Below are 13329 nucleotides of genomic sequence, written 5' to 3' on the forward strand. Positions count from 1 at the left end.
CCAACAGCAGCTCCATGGCCCAGTTCCTCCTCCTGGCATTGGCAGACAGGCGGGAGCTGCAGCTCCTGCACTTCTGGCTCTTCCTGGCCATCTCCCTGGCTGCCCTCCTGGCCAACGGCCTCATCCTCAGCGCCGTAGCCTGCGACCACCACCTGCACACCCCCATGGGCTTCTTCCTGCTCAACCTCTCCCTCACAGACCTGGGCTGCATCTGCACCACTGTCCCCAAAGCCATGCACAATTCCCTCTGGGACACCACAACCATCTCCTACATGGGATGTGCTGCACAGCTCTTTTTCTTTTATTTCTTCATCTCAGCAGAGTATTTCCTCCTCACCATCATGTGCTACGACCGCTACGTTGCCATCTGCAAACCCCTGCACTACGGGACCCTCCTGGGCAGCAGAGCTTGTGCCCACATGGCAGCAGCTGCCTGGGCCACTGGCTTTCTCAATGCTCTGCTGCACACAGCCAATACATTTTCCCTGCCCCTGTGCCAGGGCAATGCCCTGGGCCAGTTCTTCTGTGAAATCTCCCACATCCTCAAGCTCTCCTGCTCACAGTCCAACACCAGGGAAATTGGGCTCATTGTGGTTAGTGCTTCTTTTTGTTTTGGTTGTTTTGTTTTCATTGTTTTCTCCTATGTGCAGATCTTCAGGGCTGTGCTGAGGATCCCCTCTGAGCAGGGACGGCACAAAGCCTTTTCCACGTGCCTCCCTCACCTGGCCGTGGTCTCCCTGTTCCTCAGCACTGGCACTTTTGCCCATCTGAAGCCCCCCTCCATCTCCTCCCCATCCCTGGATCTGGCCCTGTCAGTTCTGTACTCGGTGGTACCTCCAGCACTGAACCCCCTCATCTACAGCCTGAGGAACCAGGAGCTCCAGGATGCCCTGAGGAAACTGATAACTTGGTGTTTTTCAGAAGCAATAAACTCTCCTTCTTCTGCATGTTATGGACCTCATTAAAGGCCAGTCCTGTTCTGTGCTTTATTAAAGGCCCACGACAGCTTCTCTATTTTTTACTCCTGGTAGGGGTGTTATTTTTGTAAGAATTTCTTCACACCAAAAAATCTTTATATATATAAATATATACGTATAAAGATACAAATATATATATATATCTTTATATATATATATATAAAAACCCCACCATTTTCAATTCAGTGTTTGCCTTTCTAGCCTGGCCCACAGGCTGTACAAATTGTACTCACTGTGTGTTTAAACAAAATAAAGAACTCTGCATTAGCTTGTTTGCCTGACATCTTTCCTCTCTGACTTCTCTGCAGCTGCAGGGTCGGGGCCTCTGTGCACAGCTGGGCCAGAAAAGAGTCCCAGCAGAGCAGCAGTGCCAGGGAGCAGCAGCCCTTCTCCTGCATGGCCTCCTCTCCCTTCCCTTCCACCCTGTCCTGCAGAGCCCTGTGTTGGTGGAGGCCTCAGTGCTCTGGCAGTCGGTGCCAGTCCTGCTGCAGGACTGTCCAGGGACTGCAGGCAGGGACAGCCACGGGCACTGCTGGCACAGAGCTGACCTCTGCAGCAGCACTGCCATCCTGCAGGGGCATCTCCTCAGGCCAGGGCCTCAAAGCTTCCATCTGCTTTCCACTTTGCTCTCCAGGATGTGCCCAACACAACGCCCTGCAGAGGAAACCAGCAGTGACCAGCACAAGGGGGGGAGTGCTCAGGGTGGGGGCACCCAGCAGTGCCCTGGCACAGCCAGCGCCGCTCCCAGCACTGGCCTCTCACCCCAGGCCATTGGGCTTGTTCTTCCCTCCAAGGAGGGACAGCAAATGACCAGCTCAGGAGTCCATGTTTGCACTGCATGGACAAGACATGCCCATGTGTCACGGCTTGGGGCTGGGGGGTGGAAGGCTCAGACAAAGTTGATGCAGAAGCCGTCTCGTTGAGCTACGAGGTGCAGAAAGGACCCCCTTGCTTTCTAAAGTCCTTCTCAGAGAGGAGCCTGGGGGTGGCTGGATCCAGTCTCAGGCTCTGATTTTGGTTTAGATTGAAGGAATTATGGAGGTGTGATTCAATCACTTTGTCCTGCAGGTTTTAGTGATGGCAAATCAGAAATATTTCTATAAAATGAATTATTTATTATGACAAATGAACAGAAAATTTTCCAGACAAGTGAACAGACAAAAGACCTCAATCAGAATTATTTACTACACAGTATAAAAGCAAAAAACTCCTAGCAGTATAGTCTAAGATAGGACAGTGCAGTCTATCAAAGTCATTCTATTAAAGCAATTGGATCAAAGCCAGCAAAAAGAAACAATCCTGAAGCAGAGATTGAGGTAACTCACCCCACAAGGACAGGGGGTAGTTCCCTCTCTTTCACTTAACCCCTGGGCAGTGACCATGAAGAGCTGTCCCTGCTTCATGGCAGAAGCTCCATGCATTTCAAGGAAGTCTGGGGAAGAATCTGCCATGTGAAAGTTGGACTGGGCTTTTATAGTTATCAAGGGTTTGACTGCCAGACATATTTGCAGGCCAGGGAGCAGCTTCTCTGTCAAATCCTGCTTCAGAAAGCAGGATGTATGTTTGAAGTTTCAGGAAGCATTTTGGGTTTAGCATAATTCAACATTAAAAACAGCACTTTGACACCAGCAGTAACTCAATACAGAGAGCTTAAATATTTTGTATTCTTTGACCATTTTTTAGGTATTATCCAAGCAGAGCATCCTGCCAGAAACTCTCAGGGTTCCTTTGGTTCCATGAGGCCTCTCAGTGTCACAATGGACCCTTGGTTCCATGAGGTTCTGGAGTGTCACAATGATGATTTCATGAGTTTCCACTATTTCCCAAGATTCCACTGGTTCCATGAGGCCCCTCACTGTCACAATAGCTCCTTGATTCCACGATGTTCCAAAATACCCCAAGATTCCCTTGGCTCCAAGAGGCTCCCCAGTGTCCCACCTTGATTCCAGGAGGCCCTGCAGTGTCCCAATGGCCACTCGGTTCCAGGAGCTCCTGTTGTGGTTGAGCTCAGTTTCCCCATCCCCTGCTGTGCTCCGATGCCGTGAGAACTGCAGAGAAGCGAGCTGAGAACACGGCGGGCCCCGGTCCTCTTTGGTGCCCGGGGCTGCCCCGAGAGGGAGTCCCCGGCCCTGCCCCCGGAGCCGCCGCGCCGTCCCCTGAGCGCCGCTGAGGCGGCAGCGCTGGAGCGGGGCCGTGTCTGCCCGGAGCCGCCGCTGCCACGAGGCCGCCGCCGCTGCCGCTTTTGGCCCGCGCTGCCCCGCAGCCGCCCGGGACCGGCTTCCCAACACTGCCGGCGCCCGCGAGCGGAGCCGGCGCTCCTGCAGCGCCTCGGAGTCGCTGCTCCGCCGCCACAGCGGCTGCCGCCGGCGTCTGTGCCCGGAGCCGCCGCTCCCACGGGGCTGCCGCACTCACCGCCGGGGTTGCCGCTCGCGCAGCCGCCGCTCTGCCCCGGCTGCACCGGGACCCGGCACCGCCTCGGGCCTGCGCTGCCGCCTCAGCGGCCACAGGGACACAGGGATGGGGGACCTTTGCTCTGACACTGATGGGGCCTGGCTTTGTTCTGCTGGGGTCTGGGCTTTAGGAAAGTTGCTGTTCATTTTCGTGCTCCACTGGAACACCTCCTGAATTCCAAAGGTTTCCTAATCCAGGGGGAGGGGTTTCTGTGGCATCGGAGGTGCCGCCCCTCGGGACACATTGTCAATAAACCATCCAGCTGACTGGGATGGGTTGGCCTGGGATCAGTCAGTGCTTTGGGGAATGCTCTGTTCCGGTTGAATGTTGCCCTTTAAACTTTTACCAAGCTCCCTTATTTTCTGAAGTTTCCTTGTAAAAATGTGTTATTTCACCACCTGAGATGTGTACAGTGTCTTCTCCCTTGTAGTCTCTTTCAAAGGACTAAAAGAACTGAAGGCCTTTTTCAAATATCTGGAGGGCAGAAATTTTTGGTGCCTTTTATATTTTTCAAAGTAAAAACCCTTGCATGAGCTTGTAGCTCAAACCTGGGTCTCATAGTCCAGACTGGACGATGGGTGTGGGGAAGTGTCCCTGGACTGGACCAGGTACTCCTGTATGATACAGGTGGGAACAATCCAGAGTGGAACAGTTTGGGAACACAGGATAATCAGTCATCCCAGGAAAGCCTTGGAACATTCCCTGCCTGAATTGTAACACAAATGGAACAGTTTGGACAAAATTCCCAAATATTTTGGAAACGCCAGTCATTCCTGACCCCAGGATGGAAATTCAGCAGAGAACTAAAGCCAGTCCCCTTGTGAGCCCACACCCAGCGGGGCTGAGGGAGGCCCTGGCAGCTCCCCAGCACCTCCCTCTCAGTGGGACACCTCTGGCAGCCTCTCCCAGCTCGGGAACCCTCCAGTTTGCAACACTCCAAAGACCCTCGCTGGTGCCCAGGACAATTCTGATCCCCCTCCACAAACACTCCTCCAGCTGGGACCCTTGTCTGGTGGCAAACACAAAGGGATTGGTGGGAGTGTTTCCCTGACAACAGGAGAATTTGGGAGAGGGACCTTTCCACACCCAACTATTGATGTGTGCACACATCTCTGCCTGGGTGTGGGTGTGAATTGACTGCGGTGGGAATGTTGTTGTGAATCTCTAATTCAGTCACTGTTAAAATTGTAGGAAATGCTTTTGAATCACTTGATAACTGTTCAATTGGTCAAGGATTAAGTGCTACTAATCTCTTTTGCCCCCTTGTCTTTGGATCCAAATCCTTTGTGCCCTGATCTTCTTGCATCCCAAGGCATTGTGTAAATAATTCCCTTTCATCAAAAAAATATATATTTTTTGTGACTTCCACTTTAAAATCTTCCTCCTTAGCTAAAGTACAAAAAAACTCTAATTAGCTGTAGAAGACTTTAAGACTTGAAAACAATCAAAGGAAGGGAAATAATTTGTTTTTCAGTGTTTAAAATAATTTGTTTTACAGTATTTTAATGGGTTCCACAGTGTGTTTGGAGCTGCATCAGTTCTCAGTCCAAGATGAGTCATGTCAGAACTGGTGAGGCTGGGGGGTGAGGAGCAAGACTGATCATCCAGGGTCAGTGTGGATCTCCTGAGGAGACACTCAGCATCAAGATCACCTCTCCTCTGAACTAAAAATATCCATTATTGAATTAAAAAAAAAAGTACAAATTTTGAAGACTTGTTTTGAAATTGCCTTGAAGACAATTAAAGGAAGACAAAGAGATCCTGAGGGATTTCTGCATTTTAATGAGCCCCACGGTGTGTTTGCAGCCCAGCCCATGATCCTGAGGTACTGAGAGAAGATGGAAGCAGCTGCTGAAGAAGTCAGAAGCCAAACTCCAAATGCCTTGAAGCATTGCTGGGCCCCACTGAGGGCAGGCACTGCCAAAGCCTCCCCAGGGACTCCTTGGAGCAGCTCCTTGGAGGCCAGGAGTGCAGGCAGACAAAGGCTCGGGGCAGGCCCCTGCAATGCTGAGCAAAGCCTGCCTTGGTTTTGTGGAGCACAAAGGCCAAGGGCTGAGCCCCAGGCCCTGGCCCAGCAGATCCTGTCCCTCCCGGCTGGCTCAGGGCTGTTTGGGGGGCACTGGGATGGGAGGGGGAGGAACAACCAAGGCCCAAACCTGGGCAACCCCTGCCAGGCTGCTGAGGGAGGGGCGAGGCAGAACCCAAGGGCAGAACCTGCCAGGAAAGTGGCTTGTGGTGGCCTGAGTGGCAGAGGCAGCTGCCAGAGGCCAGGGGACAAAGGCCTGGGTGCCTTTGGGCCTTGCAGCCCTGCCAGAGCCCTTGGCCATCTCTCCTGCAGGCTGTCCTGCCCTGGCCCTGCTGCTGCTCGGGCCTTGCAGGCTGCACACACCCCTCCTGCTTTCCCACCCCCTCCCAGCAGCATTTCTAGACCCTCCCTGATGGCTCTGCACCAGCTCTGGCTGTTCCCTGGAACACTGTGGTGGTTTGACCCCCAGAAAAATCCAATTTCCAAGCTTCCCTCCACCTCCCCTGAATTTACCTCAACACCCCAGGACAAACACAAAGCCGTGGGCTGATCCTGACTCCCTCTGGGTGACATCCTGCAGCACAAGGGCCCCCATTGAGTGAGTTCTTTTTATTGGAGTTCCCACCCCAATATGTGTCTTTAAACCAGGACATGTTGCTCAAAGGCTCCCTGAAATTTGGCATCATCCACAAAGGACTTGAAAATACATTTTGTCCCAATGTACAGAGAGGTAATAAAGATGTTTTATAGTGGTGTTCAAGGGCTGGTCACTGAGGGATTTCACCAGGAAGTTGCTGCCAAGAGGACTTTGTACCATGGATTTTATTGGACACTCTTCATTCAACCAACTTCCCACCCACCACATCTTCCACTTCTTCAGTCCAGCTCTCACCAGTCTGGCCATAAGGAGACCACAGGAGACCATGTCAAGGGCCTTGATAAAGTCTGGACACAAAACATCCTCTTCTTTGCCCTCCCACAGGGGTTCTGAAATCCCTGCCTTGTCCTTCCCATGCCTGGCAATGGCTGCAGCAGGACTTGCCCTCTCCCCTTCCCTGCTGAGCCTGAGCAGTCTGGAACTCTGCCAACCCTCCTTGCTGCCCTGTTTGCAGACTGCTTCCATGTCTGCCTTTGCCAAGGCCCCAGGAAGCTCTGGGCTGGCTCTGGCCTTTCCAAGGGTTTGGGAGAGGTCTCCCAGTGACACTGCCCAGCCTCCTCAATATCCCTGACACCAAAACCTTTTCTATCACCCTACAGTTCCAGAGGAGTGCCCAGGACACAACACAGGTTGTCCTGGTGGTTCTGGAGAATGAGAAGGGATTTCTTCCTCGAGGCCAACCCCTCCAATTGGATTTGAGTGCAGCTGAAAGGTTCCCTCAGCATTTTCCCCAGTGCCTCCCTGCCCTGAAGGTTTCTGGCCCTCAGGCTGGAGCTGAGGGGGTTGGGCAGGTGCCTGAGGAGGGGGTAGAACAAGGGCTGTGTCCAACTGTGCCAGGAGGGCTGTGCTGGGCAAGGATGAGGAGGCTGCAGAAAACAGTGGCACTGGGGAGGGGAGAGGAGCAGCTGGAGAGACCTTGTGCCTGCCCACGCTGGGCAGGAGCTGCCCCAGGATGGCAGCTCTGAAGCACTCCCAGGATGTCCCTGGGAACAGGAGGGGAAGAGTGGATCTGAAAATGGAACCTGGAAAGCAGAGAGCAGGAGTGTCATGGTGACACTGCAGGAGAGTTGCAGCCCTGGAGCAAGGTGACAGAAGAAGTGACCCAATACATGAGGGTCACAACAAGTGTCTGCGACAAGCAGGAAATGGTGACTGTAGATGAAAGAAATGCCCTGAGCCAGGGTGCAGCTCTGCTGGAGACAACCCTTCCAGCCCATGGGTCTTGCAGACAGCAGGGTTGGCAAACAATCCAGTGCTGGCCATGGGATGAGGCCACAGCAGGAAATACTCTGCACGTGCCAAAGGTGCAGGAAATGGCACTGATAGTGCTGGGAGCAGAGGCTGTGCTGTCCCCAGTCAGGGGACACTCAGGCTGGTGGAGCTGTAGCAGCTCCATATACTTTTTAGGGAAAACTCCATTCATAATATCTTACTGTCCTAGTTCTTTCTATCAATGGATATATATGGCTCTTAACTTTAAGTTCTTTATCTCTTTTGGCTTCTTCATGTCCTAAAAGGAGAAGATGCAAAAAATGAGCTCGAGAGTCAGAGACACATCCTCATAGAGGTACAGGCAATGCTCTAACTTTATTCCAAAAATACACACATTATCAAGGGTCCTACAGGGTTCACACACTCTATTCTAACTTTCTATTGGTTACATTTACTTTCACACACTATATCTATAACTTCATTGGCTCTACTAGCCAAGGCACATTTCCAGGTCCCCCCATCTTCTGGTTTCTCACACCCTGGATAACAATCTCCTTCCTTGTTTTCCTCTATGCAGCTTTCTGATATCTGCTGCTCAAGGACACACATCTGCTGCTGGAGAACAAAGGTCCCTGCCGTCCGGCACGCAGGCTGGATTGTGCAAGCAGGCCTGATGCAGTATATGTCCTGCATCATCTAAGATTTTCTCAACACCCTGAAACCTTTTGGAACCTCATGGAACCAGGGGGCCATTGTGTCACTGTGGAGCCTCATGGAAACAAGGAAATCCTGGGACACAGGGGAACCTTATAAAATCAAGGGGCCACTGTGACACTACAGGGCCTTTTTGGAGCCAAATGGACCTTGGGACAGTGGGGAACCCGATGGAATCAAGGGGCCATTGTGACACTGGGGAAACTTGGGGGAAAATGGAACCTATGGACACTGTGCAACTTCATGGAATCAAAGGGTCATTGTGACACTGAGGACACCTCATGGACTGAAGGGACCACTGTGACACTACAGGGCATTCTGGAGCCAAAGGAACCTGGGGACACTGTGCAGCCTCATGGAATCAAGGGGCCATTTTGACACTGCAGGGCCTCATGGAAACAAAACAAAATCCAGGCTTGTCCAGGTCCTGAGGGTGATTCAGAAGGGAGGCAGCAGTGATTTCTCCCTACAGACCCACCACTCCAGTGGTCTCTCCCTGCAGTCCATGGGTGTCCTGAGCATTTTCCCCAGTGCCTCCCTGCCCTGAAGGTTTGTGGCCATCAGGCTGGAGATGAGGGGGTTGGGCAGGTGCCTGAGGAGGGGGGAGAACAAGGGCTGTGTCCAACTGTGCCAGGAGGGCTGTGCTGGGCAAGGATGAGGAGGCTGCAGAAAACAGTGGCACTGGGGAGGGGAGAGGAGCAGCTGGAGAGACCTTGTGCCTGCCCACGCTGGGCAGGAGCTGCCCCAGGATGGCAGCTCTGAAGCACTCCCAGGATGTCCCTGGGAACAGGAGGGGAAGAGTGGATCTGAAAATGGAACCTGGAAAGCAGAGAGCAGGAGTGTCATGGTGACACTGCAGGAGAGTTGCAGCCCTGGAGCAAGGTGACAGAAGAAGTGACTGAGAAGTGAAGAAGGCTGACATTGCATCTGTGCTATTCACCTGGGACTTCTTGTAGTCAGCTGTATATTTAATGGAAGGGATTTTGCTGCCTTAGATCTATTTGAAATGTCTACCTGAGGATGAGATGAGTGATGCTCTAGCCCTTTTCTGTTTAAACCCACCCACACTGTTCACTCTGTGTTTTTTGGTACCTCATGCATGTAAATAATTGTTATTTGTCATTTCTCCTGCTTTAGTGAAAGCATTAAATCGGTTGTCTCAGACACTGGGTGTTCTGGAGAGTTTCTTTGTTATTGTCTCAGGCAGAAGTATTCTCACAGCAGTTTGTACTGTGTTCAAGTTTGGGGAAGGCTGAGAGAGGAGGAGAGAGGGATTGAAGGGGATTAAATTAATTATGCAAATAGAAATGTATATTAAACATTTCCTGGGGATAACTACAATTTATTCAGTTCAAAACTGAATGCACATTCATTAAGTCCAAAACTGTGAGCACACATGCCCTGCCCTCAGAAGATCCCACAGCATCCTGGAGATGCTGGAAGGGAGCCCAGCTCTGCTTCACAAGTTCCCAGGGCCTGTCCCTGCCTGTGCTCCAAGGGCTTCCACCCCCCAGGACTGTGCTCAGAGAGCACTCAGGTCTTACCCAGAGAAAGGGGCTCAGGAGGACAGTGTGGAAGTGGCAAGAGAGCAGCTCTGCAAAGACCAAGCACTGCTGCTCCCTGGCAGTGCTGCTGGGCTGGAATTATTGTCCCCTTCCCCTTTGCAAATACACCCTGTCCTGCAGTGTGCTGTCCTTTAGGAACATCTGAGAAGAAGGATTTGGACAAAGAAGGCACTGCAGGGTCCTTTATTTTGTTTAAATACTCAGAAAGAACAATTCATCATTTATACATCTCTGGGTCAAATTGAATGGGTAGACACTAAATTAGAAGGCAGATGCATAATAATATTTAATTGAACAGAAAGTTATTCCAAGAAGAATCCAATGACATCCAAGAAAAACCTGAGCAGGAAGGCTGGGCCATTAAGGAGTCCCATTCTGAATGCTACACACCAGAAAACAGGCACTTGATTGCTCCTGAAAAGCATCCAGTCATCATTTTCCTCAGGGCATCCTTGAGCTCCTGGTTCCTGAGGCTGTAGATGAAGGGGTTCAGTGCTGGAGGAACCACCGAGTACAGAACTGATAGTGCCAGATCCAGGGATGGGGAGGAGATGGAGGGGGGCTTCAGGTAGGCAAATGTACCAGTGCTGACAAAGAGGGTGACCACGGCCAGGTGAGGGAGGCACGTGGAAAAGGCTTTGTGCCGTCCCTGCTGAGAGGGGATCCTCAGCACAGCCCTGAAGATCTGCACATAGGAGAAAACAATGAAAATGAAACAACCAAATGCTAAAGAGATGGAAAACAAGAGAAGCCAGAGTTCCCTGATGTAAGAGTGTGAGCAGGAGAGCTTGAGGATGGGGGGAACCTCACAGAAGAACTGGCCCAGGGCATTGCCCTGGCACAGGGGCAGGGAAAATGTATTGGCTGTGTGCAGCAGAGCACTGAGAAACCCAGTGGCCCAGGCAGCTGCTGCCATGTGGGCACAAGCTCTGCTGCCCAGGAGGGTCCCGTAGTGCAGGGGTTTGCAGATGGCAACGTAGCGGTCGTAGCACATGATGGTGAGGAGGAAATACTCTGATGAGATGAAGAACAGAAAGAAAAAGAGCTGTGCAGCACATCCCATGTAGGAGATGGTTGTGGTGTTCTGGAGGGAATTGTGCATGGCTTTGGGGACAGTGGTGCAGATGCAGCCCAGGTCTGTGAGGGAGAGGTTGAGCAGGAAGAAGCCCATGGGGGTGTGCAGGTGGTGGTCGCAGGCTACGGCGCGGAGGATGAGGCCGTTGGCCAGGAGGGCAGCCAGGGAGATGGCCAGGAAGAGCCAGAAGTGCAGGAGCTGCAGCTCCCTCCTGTCTGCAAATGCCAGGAGGAGGAACTGGGTGAGGGAGCTGTTGTTCCACATTTGCTCCTTCCCCAGGGTATTTTGATCTGTTGAGGAGGAAAAGTCACTGCTGAGTTAGACCAGGCTTCTGCAGCCAAACATTACCCGTCTCAGCCACCCCACTCTCAGGCTCTCTCTCCTCTCTCAGACCTCCCTGCAGCTCCCTCCCCTGAGCTCTGCCTTTTGCTGCCTGAGGGGACCATTGGAAGCAGGAACTCTGGGATGGGCTCCCAGGGACTCCTTCTTGCTCTGCTGGAGAGGGAACTTGGAATGCAGGGTGATCTCACATTAAATGTACTCGTGATACATCCAAGAGCTTCTCAGCTTTGCTGTTTGCAATTTGTCCAAATGAAGAACTGAGATGAGGGAATTGTTTGTATTTGTTCACCCACTTGCACCTGCCACACTTAGGAGTGGTTGAAATCCCTGACATTTCTATTGCACTGCAGGTCAACTCTTTTGGGTTCTGAGGGACACAGGGATGGTCCCTTAGTGCAGAGAGAAGAACTGCTCTGCCCATGAGTCTTGTGCTGGAGGAGCATCACACTCAACTGTTCCCCTCCAAAGAAACTGCCCAGAGATCCAGGAATCCATGTCCAAAGAACAGACTGACCCACTCCTCACCTTTTCATCTCTCCCCTCCCAGAGTGAGACACAAAATGCTCCTTGCAGTTGCCCAGAGCATTTGCATGGATTTAGCACTGAGGAGTTTTCTCCATGGGGATCCTGTGCAGCACAGAGATCCTATGGCAGAGCTGTCCCCTTCTGGAGGGCACCTGCAGCCCTGCAGGACACCCAGGCAAACAGCTGAATCCCCTGAAGGTGCCTGGAGGGCACTTGGGCACTTGGCTCCCACAGACACAGCCCCACAGCAGCACCCAAAGGGTTTGTGTCGGCACAGGAATCTGTCCCCCAAAAACCCCACACTGGCTCAGAAAACCCACTGGTGAGAACAGGGACAGCCCAGGCAGCAGGGGATGGCAGTGAAATGCCACAGTGCTGCTGCCAAGGGAGGAGGGACCCACAGAGACAGCTGGAAATCAGGGCCCTGTCCTTGCCTGGGCTCTGGCTGCTGCAGGGCAATGCACAGCCCAGCCCCCGTGGGCCTGAGGGCACAGGCTCTGCTTAGGCTGGGAAAGGAGCCCAGGCAGGAGCTGCTCAGGGAAGGGGTCTGTGCCACAGGGACAGCAGGGAGGGGCCCCCATCCCCCTGCCCAGCCCTTGTGGCAGCAGCTCCCTCTCCCTGCCTGCCTGTCTCTGGGTGAGGAGCTGTTCCTGCCAGCAGCCCCTCCCTGTGCCCAGCTCAGCTCCCTGCCAGTGCTGCCAGAGCCATCCCCAGCCCAGTGCCCAGGGGCAGCTCTGCCTGGGCAGGGGCTGCAGAGCAGATCCCAGAGCCCCTGCGGTGGCTGGGAAGGGGGAGGTGTTCTGGGGGGATGTGCTTCCTGAGAAGGGCCCCTGGAAATGGAGCAGGTGGAGCTGAAGCTGTGAGGAGCCCTGAGCCTGCAGCTGAAGGGCCCTGCCCAGCCCTGCCCTGCCCTGCCCTGAGGGGTCACTCCTTCCACCCACCCCTTCTCCCTGCAGGGCCGTGGCAGCTCCTTGGCCGGGCTGAGAGCTGACCCTGGCAGGCAGCAGAGTCCCTGCCCCAGCACACAGAGCCCTGGGGCAGGACCCTGCTCTGCCCCACAGCCCTGGGCACCCCTGGCTGCACCCCCACCTTCCCACCCCACAGCCAGCCCTGGCACAGGGAACCTTCTTGCCCTGGGCCTCTGAGGGGGCAGCAGCAAGTCCTGCTCTGCAGCAGCTTCTCCTGCTGCACCCCAGCAAATCCAGCAGAGCCATCCTGACAGCTCCTGCCACTGCTGCCATTTGGCAGCTGGCAGAGGCACTTGCAGCAACTCCCCTGCACTGCTCTGCAGCCAAAGCCTGACCGTGGCAAAGGGCTGGCAAGGTTCCTGCCCTGAGCAGCTCTGCCCTGTCCTCCCAGCCCAGGATCCCTTGAACCTCCTGCTCCCTTCTCCTCTCGGCCCTTGCTGCCTGCAGCTCCTGCCCTGCTCTGCCATGTGGCCACTTCCCCTGCACTGCAGCAACTGGGAGAGTCCTGCTGAAAGATCCTGGAAGCTGTGGGATGTGCCAGCTTGAGGAGATGCCTCCAGGAAAGGAAGCTGAACTTTCCTACAGCCAGAGAATTCTTCCTTCAAACCCTGGGAAGGTTTCTCCTGTGGTGAGAGCTCAGTCACCTCCCAGCCCAGGCTGCCTCTCATCTCTCTGCCTTCTCTCCTGTGCCCTGGGTGCTGCAGGCAGTGCCCTCAGCCCTGCTGGGCTGTGCAGAAAAGTTGCTCACCAGCAGAGCTGTCTCTTTGAAGCTCTTCTTGCTTGCCAGGAGCTCCCTGTGTGCCAGGAGCCTGGCCC

The 13329-nt window shown here is 53.6% G+C and overlaps 2 protein-coding genes across 2 annotated transcripts; one reads left to right on the top strand and one right to left on the bottom strand.

Annotated features, from left to right (window-relative positions):
- Window positions 1-371: 371 nt before the first annotated feature.
- Window positions 372-857, top strand: LOC113995821 (olfactory receptor 14J1-like; the record flags this gene model as incomplete). Its single annotated transcript, XM_027736293.2, has 1 exon — window positions 372-857. A coding segment is annotated over one exon (486 nt), but the record flags the coding sequence as incomplete, so codon positions are not given.
- Window positions 858-10036: 9179 nt separating this feature from the next.
- On the bottom strand, window positions 10037-10942 carry LOC113995824 (olfactory receptor 14J1-like; the record flags this gene model as incomplete). The annotated part of the gene is made up of 1 exon (XM_027736296.2): window positions 10037-10942. A coding segment is annotated over exon 1 (906 nt), but the record flags the coding sequence as incomplete, so codon positions are not given.
- Window positions 10943-13329: the final 2387 nt, after the last annotated feature.

The sequence above is a fragment of the Pipra filicauda genome, unplaced genomic scaffold (assembly GCF_003945595.2).
Source record: "Pipra filicauda isolate LSUMZ 115617 unplaced genomic scaffold, ASM394559v2 scaffold829_size71045_pilon, whole genome shotgun sequence".
NCBI lineage: Eukaryota > Metazoa > Chordata > Aves > Passeriformes > Pipridae > Pipra > Pipra filicauda.